This window comes from Arvicola amphibius, chromosome 3 (genome assembly GCF_903992535.2).
Source record: "Arvicola amphibius chromosome 3, mArvAmp1.2, whole genome shotgun sequence".
NCBI classification, from domain to species: domain Eukaryota; kingdom Metazoa; phylum Chordata; class Mammalia; order Rodentia; family Cricetidae; genus Arvicola; species Arvicola amphibius.
The window spans coordinates 70,698,998-70,724,628 of NC_052049.1; the positions used below are offsets into that span (position 1 = coordinate 70,698,998).

Consider the following 25,631-nt stretch of genomic DNA (forward strand, 5'->3'; position numbering starts at 1 on the left):
AGTACAAACCTAAGAGTGGAAAGAGACAGTTTTGATTGTTTGTTTGGATTTGGTGTTTCAAGACAGGGTTTCTCTGTGTAGCCCTGGCTGTCCTGGAACTCTTCCCGTAGACCAGGCTGGCCTCGAACTCAGAAATCCACCTACCTCTGCCTTCCAAGTGCTGGGATTAAAAGCATGCACCACCACCGCCACCGGGCAGAGACAGTGATCTTAATCAAATGCATGTTTTACTTCGCCAATTTTACAGTAGTGTATAACCATGTGGGAGAATACATTGTTGAGCTTTCTCCCATGGATTTTCGAAGAAACTACAGAAGACCTTGAAGCTTAAGGTTCATGGTGGACTGACCTCTGGCCTCATGTTCTTTCTGGAATAAACTCAGAGTAGTTATGTCACAATACAAGTCAGAGCAGAACAGTGTGTGCTTTACAGTCTTTAGAAACTAAGAAAATTGGCAAGAAGAAAACATTGAATTATAGAATTTATAAATCACACACATATACACAGGCATGCATGCACACATACATCCATTTTCTCTTCTAAATCATTTGAGACTACATTGTAACATGGGATTTTTTTTTCACTCCTGACTGCTCAATATTCATCATAAGAATAAGGCTATTATTCACTTCTGGCCCATACTATGGTGATCAGTCAGAATGTACCATATTGTTATCTACTGCACTATTTAAAATATCTACATTTACATTTTCTTCCTTATTCCAGTAATGTGATTTACAGTTGTTTTTTTTTTTCAATTCAAGACATAAATACTGTTTAGTTATCCTGTCTCTCTAGTGCTTAATCCACACTTGATCCCCAATTTCTTTTTTTACTTGGTGGAGGGAGACTTTACGACAAGGACATTTTTATAAGTATTTCAGCCCCTTATTTTATATACTGCCTTCTGATGCTGCACAGTGCTTGCACTAGTGTGAGCTATCGTCCCTCCTCTGTGGTTGGTTGGTTTTCCTCTTTAAATAGCTTCTACTTTCCTGTGCCCCTCCAATTCTTATGATTTATAAGGACTTGTTCTTAAAGTTCAGTATTTATGGTCTTTTACTCTGTGTAACATATGACCCATATCTAAGAAGGCGTCTTATTCGGCTAGCTCCTGTCAGTTTTCAGCACCTTACCTCCTGGAGGACAACAAATGGTTAGACCTTGCTCTCGCAGCTCAGATTCCTTTTGGTGGGGATGGTGCTCAGACATGCACACTTGGGTTCTGGGGTGCGCACCACTGCAGGTCCTTCCAGGGAAGCCAGAGACGACTTCTGGTTTGAACCAGCGCTTCCTGATAGTGCTTTCCTTCTTATCCAGAGTCTGTGCTCACAGGAGTAGCTTTGGGTTGTAAACTTCTTATCTGAAACGCAAAGGTTTTCATGATCTGCTTCAGACTACTCCTTAAACATGTCGGACACGATTCCCGTTTTCTCTAACAGTCACTCTGGATTCCTTGAAGAACCTGATGCTTTTCCTTGGTCTTCAACAGTCACTTGCCTTCTGGCTTCAGCTGCCAGCAACCCACCATTTTTCTCTTTATGGCTCTTTATGGCTGATGATGGTAATTCTGGATCTCTCCTGATGCTCTTAGCTTTCTTGTTTTCTTCTGCAGAATCCTTGTTTCCTCTTTTTTGGTAGCATCTCACACTGTAGCCCAGACTGGCTTGAACTTGTGGTCTTCTTGCATTGGCCTCCCAAACATTTCGAGTACAGCATTCGCTTATATCGCTTTCATCTTCGTCTCTTTTCTCTGGTGTATAAAAAAGTTTTTCTGCTACTTTATTTGATTAAAATTTTAATTTCAATATTTTTGTATCTAAAATCTCTCAATGGTTCATTTGCAATTTCTTGTTATTGACTTATAGATGTACATTTACTTGAAATACTAAATTCATTATAGTTATTCTCATTGGTTGAATGTTATTAGGTTTTCTTTAGGCTTTGTAAGTCTGTTTGGTGAGGTTTTGTTTCAAAAATAGCTGAAATGGTAGGAAATCCTTTGTTTACTTTTGCACTTCATTTTCCAAGTTGGATTGATTCCTTCTCTTGCTCTGCCCAGCGGCTGTCTGTGGCTGGGGTGGAAGTGGGTGCCCGTGGGCTCCATGGGGGATCTGCTTCCTCCCACCAGTGCCCTTTGGCCAGCTGCCAGCCGTTGTCTTCGGTCCCGCTGCTTCCTGCTCCGATGTGCGAGCTGTGGACACTCTGGACGTCACTCCAGTATGTGAAGGTCACCTGTACTCTGGGTCCAGTGCTGTCCTGCCTTCATTCTGCCAGGCACTCGTAATGCCAAACCTGACGTCACCTCACTTCATTTTAATGCTGCGGTATGCTTGGTCCTCTGTCACCTTGCCCCCTCCTCCTCCTTTCCTTCCTCCTGCTCTCCTTTGACAGCCTCCCTTTTATTCAGTCACTTGTGTGGTTTGGGATGTAGAGGGGCTGGCAACTTGTAAAAGTGGAGAGACTGCTCAATGGCAAAGAACACCCACTGCTCTTTCAGAGGACCCAGGTTTGATGTCCAGAACAACTGCTTGGACTCCAGAGAATCCAGCAGCTTCTTCCAGGTTCCACAGGCCCCCCCACACACATGTGTGCACACACACATTCATTCACATCACACACACACTCACTCGTGCACATCACGTGTGCACACACACTCATTCACACCACACACACATTCACTCATGCACATCATGTACACACACACACACTCGTGCACATTGTGCGCATGTGCAAACACACACTCACTTGTGCACACACACATTTATGCACATCACACACATTCACTCGTGCACACACACATTTGTGCACCTCACACACATATTCACTCGTGCACATCGTGCACACACTCATTTACTCATGCACATCACGTACACACTCACTCAACTCGTGCACATTGTGCGCACGTGTACACACACACTCATTTGTTCACATACACATTCACTCATGCACATCGCGTACACACACATTCATGCACACACACATTTGTGCACATCACGCACACACATTCACTCATGCACATCTTGTGTGTGCGCGCGCACCACACACACACACACACACACACATAAATAAAAGTTATACAAAGATCTTTTTCAAAAGTGGAAATGTGTTTTCTTCTCGTCCTGGCTCACACTTCTGCAGTTGTGGTCCACTCCCCTTCTATAACTGCACAGCGAATTCATTCTTTCCATTGAGCCATTGCCTTTGCTGTAACCTCCACCCCAGTGCACGGTCGCTCCTCTGTTCCTATGGCAACTCTGTATTCCTTTATTTTAGTGTTCACTGTTTCAGATGTTTTCAGTCACATCCACCTTGGTCAGTTGGCCACGGAGTCTTTCAGCTTTCTGTCCCTCTTGTAGTAGGTACAAGTAGTTTTCAATGAATGAAAAAGTTAGTTTATAAATAATCTAAATAAAAAAATAATTTTCTTTAAAATCATGAAATGAATTGACTGAAGATGTGATTATATTAATTATAGAGCTAAATCTGGCTGCTAACTCAAGGGCTGTACTGCTCCCCTCCACTCATCCCCCACAACACATTTCACTCAGCTGGGTAACTTTGCTAATTCTCTTGGGTGGTGGGGTCTTGCTGGAGCTTATTCAGTTGTTTCTCTTTCAGTGTGTGTCTGTGTGTACATACGTGCATGTGTTTGTTTGAGACCGGGTCTTGCTGTGTGTGTATTTAAGTATACTTGCATTAGTTTGTTTGAGATAGGACTTGCTATGTAGCTTAGCCTTATCTTGAATTTTCTAACCTCATATTTCAGTTTCTAAAAGGCAGGGATTGGCACAATTGTGTTTGGCCCTATTACCTACCTTCTTCTTTCCTTCCTTCCTTCCTTCCTTTCTTCCTTCCTTCCTTCCTTTCTTTTTTTGTGACAAACTTGGCAATGTGGCTGTCATCGTACTTGGCTCTGAAAACATTTTGGACTCTTTGTTTGTTTGTTTGTTTTGAGACAGTGTCTTATGTAGACCATTCTGATCTTGAATTCATTATATAAACAAGAACGACATTGAATTTATAATCCTTCTGCCTTCACCTCACCAGTCCTGGGGTTACAGGTGTGTGCCACATTTTATGTGGTACCTCAGGATAAGCATGCACTCTTAACCACTGAGATATATCCTCAACACAAATCTTTGGGTTTTAGTACACAGTGAAAATACCTTTGAAGGAGAAATCTTCACAATGGTCCTAGGATGCATTCATAATTATAAATTTCAGGAGATGGCATCCTACTTTTGAAGTTATTATCCCCCCTGCCACAAGTTATTTTTAGCACTCTCACTCTGAAAGCTGAAAGCCTCATATTTTGCTCAACTAGAATTTTTCAAAAGAATTTCTAGAAGTTTCAAGCAATGACAACATTGTAAAGAGCACCCTACCCTCAATGCCACTACTTTGAAAGAAATACCATTTATTTGAATGCAAGGTTATGTTGCTTTTTTACATAATATCTTAAGATATGTGTGTGTGTGTGTGTGTGTGTGTGTGTGTGTGTGTGTTGGGGTAGCGATAAAGACAGTACTAACTCTGATTCCCAGAGCTACTTTAGCCATGAGGCAGGAGGATCATTGTGAGTTCAGGGCTAACCTGGTCTACATAGTGTGGTTCAGGACAACCAGAGCTATGAGATCCTGTCTCAAAATCAACAACAAATGAATGTTATTTTGGATCTTCTTAAGTTAACTAAAGTTGATTGGTGTAGGGAAATACAGGACTGACTCAGAAGAGAACCTAGAGTATCCCAATTAGGAAAGAAATCCTTTGGGATCCAGAAAACTTGTAACTAACCAACTGATAGCTGCCTACATGACAGTTTCCCTTTTTGCTGAGTGAGTGGAAGAATACGTCTATGTGACGTGGAAAACAGGTAGACTGCACGCTGCTGGAGTCAGATAAAAATTACTTTTCCTCAAAGTTGGATAGTTAGCCATTCTTGAACATGAGGTTCACTTTCCTCTTGAGACTCTGACGACTTCATTTAACTGTTATCCAGAGGTAAAGTCTCATAACATGATCTGCCTACCCATCCCTTTAAGCCATAGAGGAGACCTTTGTAGATGTAAGAAGGCCTCTGTCTTCAGAAAAATTAAGGCACTGTTCACAAAGGTCTTGTAAAGAATGAGAAACTTCCATTGTTCTTTCTCAAGACAGCCTAAATGCTACATAAACAGCTTGCTACAAACTGAAACAGTCTTAGAAAAAGTACACTCAGACTAGAATGTATGGCAGTTAAAGATGCCTGGCTTAACAATGTTCCTAATTGCTGTATTTTGGAAACTGGTAATCTCTATTCAAACTTTTTTATTCTGCTTTTGGTTATGCCACGTTTATGTGTCAGGTGAAGCCAGTGACATTTTTCTGTGCTTTTCTTCTCTGCTCCCCAAGGCTAAGATACTTAACATATTTGAGCTGCAGTTTCCTTCTCTGTAAAATTAAGATAAGAGTACATGGTTTCTGAATTTTATTGTATTTATTTATTTTTTTTGAGACAGGGTCTCCATATGTAACTGTCCTGGAACTCACTATGTAGACTAGGTTGGCCTCAACTTACAGAGGCCTGGAAAGATGACTCAGAGGTTAAGAGCACTGGCTGCTCTTCCAGAGGTTCTAAGTTCAATTACCAGCAACTATGTGGTGGCTGGCAACCATTTATAATGAGATCTCTGTATATATATATATATATATATATATATATATATATATATATGAAGATTGTGCCTTCTTCCTGTATGCAGGCATAGCATACATGTAGGCAGAACACTGTGTACATACATACATACATACATACATACATACATAAATAAATCTTAAAAAAGAAAGCGGACTGAGCACGCTAGGAAGAGCAAGTCAGTTAGCAGATCCTCTTCATGGCCTCTGCATCAGCTCCTACCTCCAGGTTCCTGCCCTGTTTGAATTTTTGTCTTGACTTCTTTTCATGAACTGCTTTACAGAAGGGTGAAGGAATTAAACACTTTCCTCTGCTCGTTGTTTATGGTCATGGTGTCTCGTCACTGTCCCTAACTAGGACCGTCACCAAGCAATGCCACCTGCACCATTCTCCATCTTAAACTGCACTTCCCAGGGACCCCAACTGGTAACAGCATGCCTTTCTCAGAGACTGCCTCATTCTTTTGACACATTGAATATGGCGTATCTGATGTTTATCCCTGAGACAAAGCAAAGCTGGCTGATGACTGTGGAGCTGGATATGTATTTTTGCCCTTAGGAAGAGTGTAAAGATGCCATAAGTCACACTTTCCCTGTTGTAAACATGTCTGTTGTACACACATGAATCCTAAAATGTTTGCTTTCTTGTTAAATACTTTTTAGTCTTTAAATTTTAATTTGATTTGATTTGCTTGCTAAGGTAGACTGTTTTAGGGGCTGGGGAGACGGCTCAGCAGGTAAGAGCACTGGCTGCCCTTCCAGAGGCCCTCGACTCCTTTCCCAGCACCCAGGTTGTGGCTCCTAACCTTCTGTAATTCTACTTCCAGGTGATCCAGTGTGTCTTCTGGCCTCTGCTGGTACCTGACACTTAATGGAACTCAGATTTCATGCAGGCAAAACACCCAGACATAGAATAAATATAAATCTTCAGATAGAATGTTTTAGAATTAAATGATAGCATTAAAATGCGTTTGATACTGGGTGGTGGTGGTGCACACCTTTCATCCCAGCACTTGGGAGGCAGAGGCAGGTGGACCCCTGTGAGTTGAGGCTGGCCTGGTTTACAGAGCGAGTTCCAGGACAGCCAGGACTGTTACACAAAGAAAAAAAAGAATGCATCTGATATGAAATTTATGAGGTGGTAGAAGTCTGGCGGTCTACAACTTTAAAATTCATCTTAATTGGGAATTCTACTAAAATAAAAGTATACGATTTAATCAGGCTTGGTAATCTACTTAACAGAAAATTTATGACAGAAGACCCAGTCCTCTGTCGTCATGGTTTGTGTGGGTGACCAGATGGCTATGTTTGGTCTAATGGGCTAGGGATGTGATGTTGTGGTTGTGTAACTACATTGAGTCAGTTGTTGCTGGCTGTTAGCATCACTGCTGTGCTTCCCTTTGGACAGCCACTCACCAACTTCTGAAACACTTTGTTCTCTTCACGGCCAGTGCTGATTCATCTGAGGACTTTTCCCCACACTTACACTATGTATTGAGAGTCTAGTATATAGTGATTCTATCCATTAATGGTCGCACTGCCTTTTTTCCGTTTAATTTAAAACTCTCTGTTTTGCATTCCTGTCCTCAGAAGAATTACCTTGTACATGCCCCCTGTGTACCTCAGACCGAGGGAGCTGTGTTAGTACCACAGAAGGGATCCAACTTGCCAAAGAACTGGGAGCTACCTACCTGGAGCTGCATAGCCTCGATGACTTCTACATCGGAAAGTATTTCGGAGGAGTGGTAAGTGGAGAGCCTGTGAGCTCCTGTGCAGGCTGCTGCTGAGCTATGTTCCAGGGCATCTGTGAGGGCTTCCATTTCATGAGCATCATCTGCTTGAGCCTTGAGAAACACAATAAGAGTTAAGTGACATAGGCTTAATCAGCGTAAAATTATAAAATTCTCTATCCAAATGAAACATTTTTAATCATCTGTTAAGATTTTTAGAATCTTTCAAAATGGGTCCTTGTGTATGTCAAAATCACATGTTCTAATACAAACCTACACAAGTGTATAGTAACCTTGTTAGTGTGTCTGTATATGTCCGTCCATGTACATACATACACACCTATGCCTGCATGTGGGCATGGGTACATATGTTCATATTCATTGCTCCCCTTTTTTTAGGTACCAGGACGCTCACTGACCTAGCACATGCCAAGTAAGCTAGGCTGGCTGGTTAGTGTCAATCAGAGGTCCCTGTGCTGGCCAGTGAAGCATGCTTCACCATGTGCAGCATTGTTAGGGAGCAGGGGACACGCGTGCCGTGTGTAGAAGCCAGTGGTCATTCAGAGGTCATTTTTGAGTGTTGCTCTTCAGGTGCCATCCACTTCTCTTTGTGAACCAAGGTCTCGGTGGACTGCAGCTCACCAGTGGCAAAGTTGGCCAAAACAAATCAGTTCTTCTAAACATATATTTTTAATATTAAAAATTGTTTGCTCATGTTTGTTAGTATTGGCACTGACATCGAAACCATTTGCAGATATGATTTGGAATATAAATTGTAATCTCAGATATAATTGTGTTGGACTTAATTCTGCTTTGATTCATGTTTCAGTTGGAGTATTTTATGATTCAAGCCTTAAATCAGAAGACAAGTGATAAAATGAGGAAAAGGAAAATGACCAACTCCTTTCACGGAATTAGACCTCCTCAACTTGAACAGCCAGGTGTGCACACCTTAAGACATTCCTCATAGATCTTAGAGAAACCGTTTCAATTGGAGCATGCTCGGGGCTGTTTGACATTCCCAGTGACCCTGGCACAAGGGTCAGGACTTTCTTAACTGACACTAGAGCAGGTGGTAGTTAAACCACACTTCTGAGAAAGTGCTGATGTAAAGTTTGATCCTATAGATTCTTAGCATGTGGTAGAGAGGCACCGTTTAGATAAGAAACTGACGAGGAAGCTACAAAAGGCCATACCGGTCTTAAATGGATGCTGCGCAAAAAGTCTTCTAAAAGGCAATCTTGGGACACTTGGTGAAATCTTAATATGAACTGAAAGCAAGATAAGGTTGTAGGTTTATTGTTAATTTTCTCACCTATCATGATTAATAAGTCAGTGTTCTCACAGTCATCTAATGCCTGCAACACTGGTGTGCACGTCTATCTGTGTCTGTGTCTTTGTGTCTAGCGATAAAGCAGGATGACAGAGTTAATTACTGAAGGATGAACGAAAGAATGCATGTGTGCACTATCATTTGTGCTACGGAGTGTAAATATAAAAACAAAATCACACTCATCAAAACATTTTACATGGTTTATGATATAATCGTGGATATAATCATCTGTTGGGTCAGTTTGTCTTCAATATTAGTTCTGAAATAATAGATACTTGATATCATAGAATCATGACTATGGTTTTCTATCACTTTTGTTTTGTTTTGGTTTTTGAGACATGGTTTCTCTGTGTAGTAGTCCTGGCTGTCCTGGAAATCACTTTGTAGACCATGCTGGCGCCCAACTTATTGAGATCTGCCTGCCTCTGCCACTTACATGCTGGGATTAAAGCTGTGCCACCACTGCCCAGCTAACTACAGTTTATTATGATAATTTATTGTATTTTATGAAGAAATGGAAAAGATGGGTTTGAAAGCCTCAAATACAAAGAAATGATGATGAGATGCGCTTTGTATAAATAATCAATGTGTATTCCATAAATGTGAGAAATTCCTATTTGTCAAAAAGAAAAAATGCCTTAAAGTAGGCACCGGAGAACTAGCTGTTGAATCAATGTAGATGTCAACCAAGTGAACACAAGTTAGAACTGAGGAATCGCTTCCAGTTTCAGATAAGGTTCAGAGAAGGTCTGTTATGTGGAAAATTCTGGGGCCTAAATATCTTCAAGATTCGAAAAGAACAAAGAGTGTAGACAGCTAATTGTTCTCACTGATCCAAAAGAGAGAACCATATGCCCAACACTGTTTGACACTGATAGAAACTTCCCAAGTGGCTCTTTTGGAGGTCTGGGTAATACAGTGTATCAGGTCCCCAACAGTGTGTGGGCAGCAGAGACAGCCTGTGTGTTTTCAAGACTGTTTCACGTGTCTTTTAGTTTAGATGGCCATGGACCGAGCTCGAAATAAAACAGGACGCAGCGTGACTGCTCGCAGTTGTCTTTGGGGTGGATTAGCACTGGGCTCTGGGAGCTTATGGCTTTCAGACTTAGCAGTTTGGGTCCTGGGAGGTAGGGTGGCCTGGGGTGCACTGCAGGGAACCTGGTCCTCAAAGCTGCTTATCAGGGTCCCAGACCCAGCTCCCAAGCCTCGTTCAGATAAAGGATTCCTATTGCTGAAGGAGTTGACTCATGTGCTTGGATCATGGGGTGCCATGCATTGGCAGTCTTTCCCTTACATCCCTCTGCTCAGGTTTGCCAACAAGTTCAGGTTTTCTGGGGAGGACATGAGCTGAGAATATATATTCTGGGCTGATGGAAAGCTCTCTTGAGCAGGATCAAGCTAGTCATGGGAAATCTAAGGGCATGTTCTCTGTAGGAGCCCATGGATTGTAGTCACCACCATGGCTGAGGTACGTTGAGTGAAGAGCTACTTGCTGATTGGTGAGGTGGATTATTTCACTAGAAGAAAAAAAAAGCTGGGATCAAAGTAAAATTGTTAGGATGATGTCAGACAACAGAGTAGTTAGAGTCATTGCGATTTATGAAGGCGTGGAAATTTACTGGCATTAAGTGGTCCCCCTTGGCCTCTACTCCCCATTAGATGCTGAAGATTTGAGAGTAAGCTCTTGAGAACTTAGTTGAATTTTTTTAATCAGAAGAATGCTGACTCTCAGCCCCCCATACTAAAGGCCTGTACTTGAGAGAATGTTTGTTTTGAGCTACACAAATAATGAGAAATGTTATTTTATTGCTCAAATCATTAGGTTTTCATTTTCAGTACAAAATGAAATATCGTATTCATGTGAATTCTGTAAAATGTGCTTCGGTAATCCATGATGGACTAGTTCATGTGCTCTTAGGTTAAACTGTACAAAATCAGTGATTTGTAGATTTAAACAAACGGGCAAGTATTGGTTCTTTGTGGGATCCCATCTCTGGGCCTGTAGACATAAAAATAGGTTAATATCTTCATTTTCCCTCGGAAACAGAAAAGATGCCTGTCTTGAAAGCCGAAGCATCGCACTACCACTCCGACTTGAACAACTTGCTGTCCTGCTGCCAGTGTGTGGACGTGGTGTTTTACCACCCGGAAGTGACGGGCGTCGCGCAGGCCCACAAGATTGTTCTGTGCGCTGTGAGCCACGTTTTCATGCTGCTGTTCAATGTGAAGAGCCCTACTGACATTCAGGATTCCAGTATCGTCCGAATGACCCAGGACCTCTTTGCCATCAACAGAGATGCTGTGCTTCCAGGTGCTAGCCAGGAATCTTGCAGCAACCCGCCGCTGCGAGTCATTGTGAAGGACGCGCTCTTCTGCTCCTGTTTGTCCGATATTCTGCGCTTCATTTATTCAGGTACCTTGGCAGACTCTTCCGGGCCCTTCTACTCTCTCAAGCTCCCTAGAAGTCTGTGAGAGTCTTGGTTAATTTTACATTTATCCTAGCCCCTGACATCTGAGGTGATTATGTATACATGAAATGTAGCATTTACTTAATATGTAGAAATTAGTTCAAGTTTTTTGTCTTTTTGACAAATTTATTTGCCTTAATGGCAAAATCACTTAGCATACAATTTGCTATTTTAGCCATTTTAAGTGTACAATCCAATGATACTAGATATTTATAGAATACAATTATTTCCATTATCTCTGCATTTCTTTACTTTGAAAATTGAAAGTATGTCCCCATTAAATAGCGGCAAGCCCCAGGCAGCCATTGCACTCTCTGCTGCTGTGGTTTTATCTACACTGTGTGCCTCGGATGAGTGCAACCAGTGTAGCTGAGATCTAGGGACTGGTTTATTTGATTTGCCATGGAATCTTCGGGGTCATGCAGGTTGTCACTTACATCATTTTTAATGCATTGGAAAAAGTACAGCAGTTGTTAGAAAGTTAAAAACAGAATTCCCACGTAAGATAGCACTTTGCTTCTGGGTATATACACGAAGTGACGGAAAGCAGGTGTCAGAGAAGAGCTGTACAGCCGTGCTCATAGAAGCGTTATACACTGTGGATAAAATGGTGAGTGTGACCCAAATGTCAGCAATGGATTAATGAGCAAACGGAAAATGGTATATGTATACAGTGGAACATTATTCAACCCAAAGAAACAAGGTGGTTAAAATTTAACTTTGTTTTTTTAAAGAATTGCTGTAGTTGAGTTTTGCTGGAAAGGTGAGAATAATGTGGTCATGCTTAGGGAATAGTGTTCTGGGAAATTCACAAGTGCGGCCCCACAGGGCTACTGCCTTCAGCGTGAGAGATTGACAGTGCATCTCAGCGGCCTTGGGGAGCAGGTTCAAGTAGCTGGAGCCATCAAGTTCATGGTTTCTTCTAGGTTTCCAAATTTTAGTGTTTAAACTTGGATCTCACAGTTCAGACTTTAACACTAAGTCTAAAACAGTTAAGATGTTTGCATGTTGAGAAAAATGGTTGTAATGACATGTCTAAGGAACGGTGACGGAGGCGTTTGACTTCCCAGTGAGTTTACTGTTGAAATTCTATGAGCTATTCAGCAGCCTTCCCATAACATCCATTTAATCCTGGGAGGCACGTGAGCGCTCTGAGTTATTTACTCCTTCTTTAATAAGGTAGCTGTAAAACAGGTCCGATACCCAAGACTGAACCTGCCTGGCATTCTCCTAAGATGCTTTGTACATTGTAAAGTCAGGTCAATAGAGATGGGGGGAAATGCAGGCCAGTGGACAAAAGGCAAAGAGAAGAAAAGGTTCTCTGTGTACCCCCACTCCTTCCCCTGCCAGCGACCTAGGACAGCTTTCTGAATTCCCTCACATCCTACTGCAAAGAGGTTTTATTCGCCTGTATGTTTGTTCTGGTAAACATGCAGTCCATCTGTGCTGTCTTCTGGGGACCTGGGGTCCTTTCCTGGGACTTCAATCACAGAGGAGAAGATGGGGTCAGCAGGGCCTGGGAGAATCGTTGCTACGGTTTCTGGAAGCTATGATACTACCCTCTGTGTGCTCAGGCTGGCCTTTTGAAGCCTCACGTGTGGTTGGGGTGGAGGGAAGTAGAGTGGGAAAGACAGGAATTCAGTGAGGAAGCTCCAACAGTCTGGCAAGCAAAATCAGGGAGGCCGGCATCGTGACCTTTCTTCATCTAGACATGTCAGAGGTCACCGAAGTGTCCAGATTCTGATGGTGTGACTGGGGTGGAGCTTTGTTTCCAGCAGGTGTTTGATACTGGGCTTGGGCCACAGCTAGTGAAATGGGGCTTCGATTTCAGTTGAGAGACTGGGCTGGGAATCCCGTTGTCACTTTAGTGCACAGTGTAAAGCTGAGGTAAAGTGCAATCCCGAGCTGTCTGATTCAGAGCTATCTGGAGCTCGGTTCCTGGTGTCCCCGTGTACATCTGCCCAAAGAGGGACAGTGGATCTCAGCAGAGGAGTTTAGGGAGCGAGGAAATGGGGTGCCTGGGCACAGCAGAGGCTATGCAATGTCGGGAAAGTGAGCTCCTTGGCAGCTCAGAGCTTCTACACTTCCGCATTGCGTCTCAGGCAGGCAGGAGACCAGGTGCTTTGTCCTTGGCCTGAGGTAGAAGGAGCCTGATCTGCAAGTTCTTATCAATCATTCTTTAATTATGTACAAATGGTAAATCTGAATTGAGCAAAAGAAAGCTTAAGTTCTGTTTTAGAAGATGCTAAAGCCGTGATTGCACAGTTCCTTAAAATGTATTTTCCCTACAAGAAAAACAAACATAGATGCCATTGCCCAGACAAAATATCTGAGTATCACTCCTGTTTGTTTTCTCTGCTAGGTTCTCATTTGTTAATGGATTAGTGCTTTGAAAAATATTATTTTTTTGGTGGGGTGGTGGTGGCACACGCCTTTAATCCCAGTACTTGGGAGGCAGAAGCAGGTGGATCTCTGTGAGTTCGAGGCCAGCCTGGTCTACAAGAGCTCGTTCCAGAATAGGCACCAAAGCTACACAGAAACTATGTACAAAGTGAAACAAAAAATCTTAAAGCTACATTTATCATAGAATCTTCATTAAGGCCTAGAAGATTTGGGACATTTTCAAGCCAATGCACGGAGCACAGGTTTCCAGACCCACTGCATAGTGGTTTCTTCACAGTCCACAGAGCACAGCATTTGTCAGGGACATTGAAGGACAGCCATGGTTTGTCTATGGCAATGGGGCTGCTAAGCAAGGGCAGAACTCCATGGCGCAGCTTGCATAAACAGGGGCTAAAAAGCTACAATAAACCTGTCTTCTGCCCTTTAAAAAATAGTCAACCAGACCACAAAGGTTCTTTCTAAATAATACCAGACTTGCCTTTTGCCTCTGGGAATTGGGCTATGTAGATGTTTTGGCTCGGTGTTAGAAGTCACTATTTCATGGTCCGGTTAGCATTTTATACTCACATATGAGCTTTCAGTCTGTTTTCCTCTTAAACAGTTTTGAATAACTTTTTAGATACAGTCCAGGTGTATGTTAACCTTCCGTTGCATAAGACGTGTTAACGTTTGGAAATAATGCCTGCGGACCAAGGCTAACGGCAGAGTGAGAGCCGCAGTTTCTGTGTTCAGGGAGTTACCCTGAAGCAGCATACGCTTGTAGCATTCTTATAATACTTGATAGTTAGACTTGAAAATTCTTGAGGCACATGATCTCGGATGGTTAGAAATTGAAATATTTGTAAGAGACTCGAGAATGCAGCTTTGAGGTGGACCTGAGGTGACCAGAATTCCGCATGCGGGTGAACAGGTGGGCGACCCTTCGGGTTCGCTTTGCCTGGGGTTCTCTCCAATACTCGCAATTCTTCTGCGCATGCTCTTTCCTATGCAACAGAAAACAGCGTCGGGTACTTGAAGGCGCTGTGCTCTTCAACAGACTATGTAAACTGCTGAGGGACTTGAGAAATTATCCTTGGGAAACCCCAGTGAACAGTGCAAGATGAGGAGCTGCTACAGGTCCAGCCTCATGACACCGTGCCTGTTGTTGACAATGCTGTATCCCGAACATTGTTCAGGGGTGGATCTCACCTTAAACATCGTCACCGCGGAAAAGAAGGGCTAGCCTCGGGATGGCTGTTTTATTGGCAGTTAGGGTGTCAAAGATAAGTTGATTGGTATTTCTAGCTCTGGAAGCAGCCTGCTTGTTTGCATGCCCTAGGAATTTGTTCTGGTTTTTGGCTCTCGCTGAGTCTGTTTTCGACCAGCTGAGCGGCCCCTCAGGTTTGCCCGTTATTCAGATTCCTCGATGCTTGCTTGCTTTCAGGTAGTCCTGTGAATGGAGGTAGTGTGTAGATGTTCTTCGGTTAACATCACTTCACTATTATTAGCTAGATGTAAGGTTTACTCCACAGCATTAAAGGTTAGTACCGATATTGTAACTGTGTTCTCCTTCAGTATAGATGAGGGTAGACAAAGAAAGCTATTCCTGCTGTGGGCTGTGTGCCACTATCTGGGTGTTGATAATGTCTGGGACTTTTAAAGTAAGAACACGCTCAACAGCAGCACTCGGAGTACAGTGGGAGCCCTAGGGGGGGGTTTAAAAGATGCCAGTGTCTGGAACCCTAGCCCCAGTGTCTGGAACCCTAGCTCCAGTGTCATCTGGAACCCTAGCTCCAGTGTCGTCTGGAACCCTAGCCCCAGTGTCTGGAACCCTAGCCCCAGTGTCGTCTGGAACCCTAGCCCCAGTGTCGTCTGGAACCCTAGCCCCAGTGTTGTCTGGAACCCTAGCCCCAGTGTCTGGAACCCTAGCTCCAGTGTCGTCTGGAACCCTAGCTCCAGTGTCTGGAACCCTAGCTCCAGTGTCGTCTGGAACCCTAGCTCCAGTGTCGTCTGGAACCCTAGCTCCAGTGTCGTCTGGAACCCTAGCTCCAGTGTCTGGAACCCTATCCCCAGTGTCGTCTGGAATCCTAGCTCCAGAAAGTCTAACAAACTATTTTTATTCAGGACAGTATGATGCACAGCTAGGATGGAGGCTCAGTCTGTGCTCCGTTGGTTTCTAAGGCATTTGAAAGTCCTGGCATTTTTGTTCCTTCTTTTATATATGAGAATTGTTGCTCAGGGTTTGGGAGGTGGCAGAAAAGTGAGCTATAGATTCAGTGTAAAAACCTTTTCTCACTGTAGTCATTCCAGGCCATTAGCGGGTGGGCATGGGCCTAGTGTACAGCCCTCTGAGGCGCTGGTATCAGGACTGGTCACCTGTGCAGTTACTAAGCAGAGTGAACAGCTCTCTCGTGATGCTCTGAGCGGCTGCATCCCCAGCTTTGCTCTGTGTAGTGTCTTGCTGTGCAGTCTCTAGCAACACACACACCTCTGTCTAAGAGTCCCAGAGGACACTGCCCAGCACTGGCAGAGGACACTCAGTGAGCCTGGTGTCAGCAGCCAGGAGACTAAGAGGCTGTGAAAAGAACAGAAGCACCAAGATTTAGCAAGGACAGGAAGGAATGAACCTTCCAAATACAGGGAAAAACTTTTTGGCATCTTCTCCCTGTAGTATCAATGACTGGGGATAGGCACCACACAATCACCTTTTAATACAGGGGTCCTGACATTTTTATACAGATCTTTTGTCTTATGTGTGCATGGGAGGTTTTTTGGAAAGGTGATCCAAAGAATTGGTAAGACTGTGGAAAGAATATGTGTGCCCAGGTAAAAATCATTGATATAAAAAGGGAGAGAAGGGGGGCAGGTTTTAGCAACTCATTCTTCTGGAGCACAGAAAGGAAGGTGACCCAGCAGGGAACTCAGAACAGAAGAGCTGTCACAGGCAGGAGGGGAGGGCAGTGGTGAGCTGGAGTCAGACCGGCACCTGTGTGAGCACGGCTGTTGTGTTTACCATTTCCAATTCCAAGATCTGTGATTCCATGTTGTCAGCTCAGATTTGGCCTTGCTGTGAGTGTCAACAGGATGAAAATGGCAAAAGCCCCGAAACTGGAGTGTGAGAGAGAAGAGGCGAGAGCGCTCAGGAATGCTGAGGTGCCTGGACTGGAGAGTCGGCTTAGTGGTGAAGGGCACTTGCAGAGGACCTAGGTTCCATTCCCAGGACCCACAGGATGGCTAGCAACGGACTAACTACAGTTCCAGGGGATCTAACACCCTCGTTTGGTTTTTTCAAGCACTGCACACATGTAATTCACTTACAAACATGTAGTCAAATATTCATACACATAAAAATAAACCAGACTTTAAAAAAAATTAAGAAACAAGTGCCAGGGACCCTGAGCTTCAGGGTTCGAGAGCCTATGGGTCAGGCTCTTCTAGCCAGGCTTGGTTCTCACTGGTAGAAGTTGACTGATCTCATTGGATTAAAATGTGAGTGATATGCCTGCTCAGTCCTCAGTCTCAATCATGAGGGCATCTGCAGAGCGATGGAGATAGGCAGGGGTGCACCAGGGCAAGATTAGGAGCAGATGTCAAAGGGTCCTGATCACCCCCCAGACAGTGGAGTGACTTCCTTTAAGTCACCCGAGTGTTAATGGCAGACATCGAGCTAGAATGTGGACCTCCTTACTTGCCTGTCCATGGTATATTGTTTTAATTTTATTTTTTGGAGTTTGACCTCCTGTAAGTCATGGAAGGAAGAAGGTGATCCCTTTTGTGATGGGGTGAATCAGAATGACCTCCATAGGCTCATATAGGGAGTGGAAATGTTTGAAAGGATTAGAAGGATTAGGAGGTATGGCCTTGTTGGAGGAAGTGTGCCAGTGGGCATGGGATTTGGAGTTTCCAAAGCCACACCAGGTCCAGGTTTCTCTTTCTTTGCCTGCCTGACTGCAGGTCAGGATGTAGTTCTCAGCTCTTTGTCCAGCACCATGCATACTGCCATGTTGCCCACCACGATGATACTGCACTAAACCTCTGAAACTATAGGTAAACCCTAGTTAAACGCTTTCTTTTGTAAGTGTTGCCTTGGTCTTCACAGCAGCAGAACAGTAACTAAGACTCCTTGGAACATCATGAGCATAAATAATAATTTTGAAATTTTAGCTTGAATAATAGGGTGAGCCCAAGGATGAAAGGTCTTTGGAGGCAGGGAGATTGGGCAGGAAAGTGCTTAGGCCAAGGAGAGGAGCGTTTTGGGTAAAGATCATCTTTTGCTCAGCATAAAACAGAATTGGAGAAAAGGCGGTGGGCAGGAGTGAGGGGCAGAAGAGCAGCTTTGCAGGTGGCCAGGATGGAGGCAATGTTCAGGAAAGGCCTGCTGTGGGCTCGGGGTATGAGTGTCAGAAAACCCCTCACTGCCTTTCTCAGGTTAGTTTTGGAGAGTTCCAGGGTAGACATCTCATCTGAGCCTCAGTGCATGTGGCCTTCTGAAGGTGTGTCTGCAGGGCAGCTTTCCAGACTGGTGGAGGAGGCCTTCAGTGTGGGGAAAGCCATGCTGACCGTCTTCGTGAGAGAAGAGCACTTTTCACAGAAACTCACCCTGGCCAGTGCTGCCAGCTGAACACCTGCTGCAGACATGGCGCTTACCAGGCGGAAGCCTGCTCCGGGCAGTGGCTTTCAGCCTTCCTGCTGTTGTGGCCTTCAGTACAGTTCCTCATGTTGTGCTGACCCCCAACCGTAAAATTATTTTCCTTGTTATTTCATAACTGTAATTTTACTACTGTTGTAAATCATTATGTAGATATCTGTGTTTTCTGATTGTCTTCGACGACCCCTGTGGAAGGGTTGTTGGACCCCAAAGGGGTCACGACCCACATGGTGCGAACCATTGGATTAGAGGAAGTCAAACTAACTTGTTAAACACACACTTCTATCATAAAGAGATATGTTTGCTCCAGAGAAATTAAATACGAAAGAAGGAAGCGTTTGTAATCTAGAAGCTTTTCACACCTCCTGCACACATAGGACTTTCTGACATGTGGTTCCTTCCAGGTGCTTTTCAGTGGGAAGAGCTGGAAGAAGACGTCAGGAGGAAGCTGAACGACTCAGGGGATGTTTCCGATGTAATCGAGAAAGTTAAATGCCTTTTAAAAACACCAGGAAAGGTAAATTACTTTGACTCTGAATTATAACAGATACATTTTGATACTATAACACTGAGTCATTAGCAAAGTTAAATAATTCATAAATAGAAATGCTTTTTGTGTATATGTTTCTATTTAAATATTTTAAACAGAAACGTATGTATTTCTTACTAAGATTTTAATTTATGTAAGGATTAAATTAGACGTGACTCATGCCTTTGAAATGTTCACTTGTGAATTCTGCTTTCACAACAGTCCACTGAGGCCCTGGGAACACTCAGCCCATGTTAGGAATGAGAGCTGCTAGCCTCCTGCAGCTGCAGCTGCCTCCAGGAGGGACCCATCCTCACACCAAGTGACTTTCCAGGAGCCTTGGGGAGTAGGGCTGTTCCCGTGAACTTTTAAAGAGTTCTGAGCAATATATTTAACCAAATGGGCAGTTGAGGAGTCTCTTGACTACATATTCAAAATTACAAACAGGGTTCAAGGTTATAAAAATACTGAAGTTGTAAGACAATAAAACTGCAGTGATTTAGATTATACAGAGTCTTAAAAGTTTTAAAAGTAGATTTGTAAAACTTTAAGACAACTGTGTTGCACAATCTAGCCAGTTTATTCTTATTTCAGAGTCTGTGATAAGCAAACTGGCTACAGTAGATAAAATAAGGTTCAGCTGAGCACAGTGCCTAGCAAAATATAAGGCAAATATTCCTTTATTTTTAACAGATGACTGAACATTAATAACATTTAAAGTCAATAATTGAAAAATATGAACTGTACTAGTTTTTCATTTCTTCTCATGTTTAAAAGTTGTGTACACAGTTGTGTGTGCCAAGGAGCACACATGGAGCTGGGAGGAGTCTGTAGGAGTGGTTCTTCCTTTTAGTTCCAAGACAGTCAGAATTACACAAAGAAACTGTCTAAAAAAAAAGTAAAAATTATTTCAGATAGAGCCATAACTAAATCATTCCAACTGAGGGCTTGTGGCCATACAATTTAAGATCGTAGCCTAATTTGGGCAACTCTACTTGAAAATGCTGTTAAGGTTTTGTTTCATTTCAGTGTAAAGGAAAATTAGAGAAAATACAAAAGAAAAGGATGAAGGTGAGGAAAGGGGCCGTGGGCCCGTCGGGTAGTGACCACCAGGGGTTGTCTGGAGAGACCTCAGCAAATGAACCGAGTGCTGAAGCTGAGGTGGGCAGAGGCACTGTGGGAGCTGGGCTGGCAGGTGTGCTGGGACAGGTCATGTGATGTGGGCGGAGTCCCAGGGGCTGTCTGTAGGTTCCAGTTGTCTCTGCTACACACACACACACACACACACACACACACACGCGTGCGCGCGCGCACACACACCAGCAACAACAATAAAAACGAACAAAAGATAGATAGTTATCATTAGAAAATTGTATTCAAATGTAAATACACCACTCTGAGATTTTTTTTAAGTGGAAGGTAAACATTTATTACTAAAGAGAAAACATACACAGAAATTCTGAATTCTATCTCTTCATGCACTAGTTTTGTAATTGTAGAAAGGAGCGGCGGGGCTGTGTCCCGCCACCCGGCTAGCTTTACACCCGAAATAATTACACGGAAACTGTATTCTTTTAAACACTGTCTGGCCCATTATCTGTAGCCTCTTATTGGTTAATTCTCACATCTTCCTTTAACCCATATTTAGTAATCCGTGTAGCACCACGAGGTGTGGCTTACCAGGAGAGATCTTAACCTGCGTCCATCTCGGAGAGGAGAAGCATGGAGACTCACTATGGCGACTGCCTGAAGCGTCTCCCCACTGCCTGCTACCCCTTTTCCCACAATTCTGTTCTGTCTACTTCGCCTACCTAATTTTCTGTCTCTTAAAGGGCCAAGGCAGTTTTCTTTATTAATTAACCAATGAAAGCAACATAGACAGATAACTCTCCTCCATCATGTAATGAAGTCCAAATTCCAACTAGGAAGATATTTACAAAGATGAATTTTTCTTAAATGGCCCTGTGCTGTATGGTGACTTCTTTTCATAGAAACCATATACTGCAAGCTATGAATATTCTTAGTTTACAAGAATCTTAGAGGAACTATGTTCTAAACAGGGGATACCTTTTAGTGCAAAATATTATAGAAGTGACACAACTGTGTGCCTCTGAAGTGTTTCATTAACTCATTTGAACAAGAGAATGGGGGAAAGGCCCGAGTTCAATTCCCAGCAACCACATGGTGGCTCACAACCATCTGTAATGAGGTCTGGTGCCCTCTTCTGGCCTGCAGTCATACACACAGACAGAATATTGTATACATAATAAATAAGTAAATAAATAAATATTAAAAATGGGGAAAAAACAGAAAATGATCAAGACAAGCCTAGCTTTAAGATTTTTTTGTATTCAATTTGTTCTACTTTCACATCATCTCCAATAAGCTGATAGACGTAAGTGACCACTGTAGAAGCCTGGATATCCATCAGGACAAATGAAAGAATAATATTTGTTTCCAAAGCATTGTATGCCCCAGTGGCAGAATCTGGATTAATGTAGAATTTATTTTCATGCTCAAATGCTTCAAATTTGTGTGTGTGTCCTGAGATAAGAATGTCCACATCAAACTGCCTCTGCAGCAGGGCCAGTTCAAGATCGGTCTGATCCATGGACACTGGAATAACTTGGTGTCCATGGAACAGACCGATCTTGAACTGCCCCTCAGTCACAACCTTCTGGGTAATTCAGATTCTCATCAAAGTCTCCTCTTACGATGTGGACGTCACCAGCCAGTCTTGAGATAGTCATAGCTCTCCTTGGTGCAAAGGTTCCCAGTGCAGAGAATGTGCTGGATTTTCCCTGGCACCAGGAGTTTTTTTGAATTTAGCCGGCAGGCTGTTGCACCAGTATGGAATGTGCAGACCTCCTAACACCAACACCAATCTCCTGTCACCAGGCTTTGTTCAGTCACCATGAACACTGCCGCCCTCTTCCTCGGGTTTCTTAGTAGCCACTCTGAGATTTTTTAAATGTTCATTCTTTAAAAGAAAACAATGACCTGCTAGGCCATAAGAGAACTTGTGTGATAAAGAAATAGAGATTTATTTGTGCTGTATTAGTGGTGCTCAGGGAGTCAGGATCCCTGGCCACCACTTAGCCAGTTGCTGTGCTGTGTGCTCAGCAGCCTGCAGCTGGCCTGCTGCCACTCACCAGCCAGCCAGCAGACATAGTGCTTGAGGGAAGCTCCCTTCACAGATGTGGCTGGAGATGCCATCATGAGGCAGGCAGCTGAGATTTCTTACCTGCAGTTCTCCATGTGTGCTATCAAATCAGGCTAAACAGCTTTTTTTTTTTTTTGTCTGTTTTCTCTTCATAGATCAGTTGCCTGAGGAATTGCAAGACCTACCAAGCCAGAAAACCTCTGTGGTTCTATAATACGTCACTCAAGTTTTTCCTCAATAAACCAATGCTTGCTGATGTTGTCTTCGAAATACAAGGTGTGGCTCAGCTCATACAGAGTGCATTTTATGGTTTTGATTTTTACTTGCTTCCCTCATGTTCTCGTTCAGCTTTAAATACTTGGGATGGAGGAATTAGTGCTTTCTGTTGCAGGACATGAAGTAATGCCATCTTAGTTTTAAGAAAGTCATTTTATACTTAGTTTTCCCCTCCATATACTTCATCTACTTTTCAGGATCTGCAGGGCATGGAATGATCTTTAACATGTCATTTTTCATTTTAATTTATATATTTCTTTATGATCCTGTTTTCTAATTCATCTGAAGCAATCTATCATAAAAGCACATTATCTCTTGCTTTGTTTATTCAGTTTTTTTTAAATTGTCTGACCTACAACAGGCACCCACTGTTATTGCTGAATGTGTCTCAAAATACTGTGAGAATTCTTATCGCCAGAGCACCTGGATTACACTTCTCTCTGTGGGAAAGTAATGCTGCCCATCTTTAATAAAGATGAGCTGTCCTGGAAGCCCAGTACAGATTACTTGCATGTATAATTCTGTCACTTTAATAGATTAAATGCATAATCTTAAAGATGAGTTGTCAGATGCCTTCAATTATGCTAGGATAAGAGGAGTTGTTTGCAAATAAATAGAATTTTTAGATGGGCCATTATAAAGAGGGAAATGGAATTCTAGTTTGGGTTAGAAATATGTGGCAGCTAGCATAGCCTTTATTTTTTAATCTTTCCCCAGAAAGAGTCTCCTTACTTTTAATTTTGGTCGTATGTCAATAAAACTAGTGAATTGAATTTTTTCCCAGAGTTCTATTGGCAGCACCAAATGCAGTGTGAGTCTGGGACTCTGACAGTGGAAGAGTTAGAGTGGTCTTGAGATCCATTAAGACTTCTTGGTGAGGGAGGAGCCAGGAAACAGCGATAGGCTAATCTGCAACGTTCTCATCGGGCTAGAAGTCCTGCAGCTGACTAGCCAGACCCTGAGTGGTACGCTCACATTGATTGCCAACATGAAGAGTCCAAGGTGTCTGTCTGAAGCCAGCTTCAGCGCACTCAGTGTAGGTGGGAAAAGGCTTCTTAGACGACCAGCCTTAGAGTGAAATCACAGAATTTACTCCTCGGGGAATGCTGTTGATGAAGGCATTTGTGGAGAGTGCCTGGGGGTTCTAGACACCAGAGAAACACCAGGATAGCTACCTGAGAGGCTTCACATTCCAAATGAAAGCACTACGAAAAAATTTAATCTGTAAATTAAAAAGTATTCCTACCTTTACCAAGTTAATAGTCTCAAGTCCTTTTGTGAAAGCTAGAATAACAGTTTCTGTGTTCCGAAGGAGGGTAACTGATGCTCTTGCCCACGTGACTTCTAATTGGTGGCCGATGTCTCACCTTTAGCCACATCTATGAAGTACAGTTGATGAATTTTATGCTGGGCAGACTCTGAAAGATAAACTTCCAAAAGTCCTGGGGTCACACGACAATGTAGGGTAAGCTTTTTGTTAGGGGTTAAATGTATTGTGGGATTATCTGACGTGTGTGTGGTGGACATACAAGCATTGTTCCTGCATCTGGGCTGAGGTATGTTCTGAAATGCCTTTCAAGACCCATGTGGTAAGAAGGTTGCACATTGTGGGTCTCCGGGACGCTGCTCACCTATAGTCCAGTGGCCAGGGTGAGTCCACTTCCTGCCACCTTGCACAGTATTTGATGTCACACACAGTACAGTTAGCCTGGCATTCTTTCGTTGTATGTGCGTATGTAGTGTATATGTATTTATGACAGGGTCTCACTATGTAGCTCTGGCTATCCTGGAATTCTCACACTGTAGATCAACCTGGCCTTGAACTTACAGAGATCTGCCTGCTTCTGCCTCCCACATGCTGGAATTAAAGATGCACACCACCACACCTGGCCATGAAATTCATTTCTTAAGGTATGGTCAGATTCTAGGCATTTTTGGCTGTCCCCCTTTTCTCCGCTTTAATAGCCCAGGTCTCTTTAGTTGAAGTTTCGCCGAAGTCTAGGCCTGCAGAAGCTGGAAGGGCATCAGACCCCTGGGACTAGAATGGCAGCCATTTGTGACATGTGGGTGCTGGGAACCAGAGGTCTGGCCAGTGAGCCATCTGTCTCTCAGCTCCGTTCCTGCCTTGCACTCTCGCTGCTCTGGAACAGCTCCCATGTTTGCATAGCAGACATTATTGCTGCTTACAGTTAGCATAGGAGGCATTGGCACCAAGCTTCATGTCAGTGTAACCTGCTGTGCGGGGCTTTGAAGGAAAATAGAAACTCCTTTCCCGTTTAATCCCTTGCTTTTCTTCTGCTGTGTAACTTCCCGACCCTCTCCGCCAGCCCCTGCCCACTCACCCATGTGTGCGAGGGCTCCGGCTATGTCACATCTGATGATGTGTGCATCTGTACACAACTTCAGGCCACTCCCCTTTTTGAAAGTTACATTTATTTCTTATTAATTAATTAATTAATTAACTACTTTGGAGTGTGTGATGTGCATGCCCTGGCTGTCATGTGGAGGTCAGAAGACAACGTGTGGGAATTGCCTCTTTCCTTCTGCTGTATGGGCTCCAGGGAATGAACGCAGGTCGTTAGGGTTGATGGCAACCCCTCTCCCCACTGACCCATCTCATAATCCTCACTTTGGTTTTTGTTTGGTATAGAATTTAATTTGTTATATTTTGATTGGTTTTGTTTGTGTGCTACTCTCCATCTGCTGGAGACGTCCCCTTGATGAGGGGTGAGGACTACACTTATCTGTAGGTATAATGACAGATGTTTATTGATTATTGTTAGGGATTGTGCTGCTCTAGTAAATTAGTGGTTGTAGATTTTCCTCCAGTAACCATGACTGCACTAGTCCTGAGTGGTTAGCTAGGTTTCCATTACCAGGCATGGTTTCTTTTTTGTTGATCAGGTCTTAAATAAATTGTTGGTTTTTCTCAAGGTATACATCCACTACTGCACTATTAGGGTCACTGTGTCTTGCTGATCATTGCTGTGGCTCATAGGCCTCATAGCTGGGTGAGACTGTTGGCTGCCTCCCTCCCTTGGAAGCTTGCATGATGCAATAATAGGCTGTGTGTTTTCAGAGGCTTTTTTACAGTCCTGGCCAACAACTCAGAAGAGGGCTTCTCATGTCTGGTATGGGGTTTTGTTAGATGATCTTTGGTTCTTGGAAGGAGCACCCTCAGCCAGATGAGAAAAGTTCATGAAGACTATATATGTATGTTTATACACAGAATTGCATGTATTAGAGGTTTTTTGTTTTTGTTTTTGTTAAATAACAGTATGATTTCTTGTGGCTTCTTCAGACATCCTTATTGTAATTTTACCCACATCCCTCCTGCTTCTGTATTCACCTTCCTTCCCTTTCCTAAAGATCCTCCACTTTTCCATTTCCCTGTAACCAGCAACCCCCCTGTCTTGACAACAATC

At 43.3% G+C, this 25,631-nt stretch overlaps 1 protein-coding gene, 1 non-coding gene and 1 pseudogene across 3 annotated transcripts in view; 1 reads left to right on the forward strand and 2 right to left on the reverse strand.

Annotated features, from left to right (window-relative positions):
* The window catches only part of Rhobtb3 (Rho related BTB domain containing 3), a 54,472-nt gene that overhangs the window by 9,311 nt on the left and 19,530 nt on the right, over positions 1-25,631 (forward strand). The window contains exons 4-8 of one of the 2 annotated variants that reach the window (XM_038322458.1): positions 7,268-7,422; positions 8,237-8,348; positions 10,788-11,153; positions 18,643-18,755; positions 22,086-22,206. In XM_038322458.1, coding sequence (XP_038178386.1) covers positions 7,268-7,422; positions 8,237-8,348; positions 10,788-11,153; positions 18,643-18,755; positions 22,086-22,206 — 867 coding nt within the window. The remainder of the gene's footprint in view (positions 1-7,267; positions 7,423-8,236; positions 8,349-10,787; positions 11,154-18,642; positions 18,756-22,085; positions 22,207-25,631) is intronic. The other variant, XM_038322459.1, reaches the window with a different exon arrangement.
* Positions 16,174-16,309, reverse strand: LOC119810906. Its single transcript, XR_005284844.1, has one exon. It is a non-coding gene; the product is annotated as a small nucleolar RNA SNORA71 (small nucleolar RNA).
* Positions 21,085-22,025, reverse strand: LOC119808814 (annotated as a pseudogene).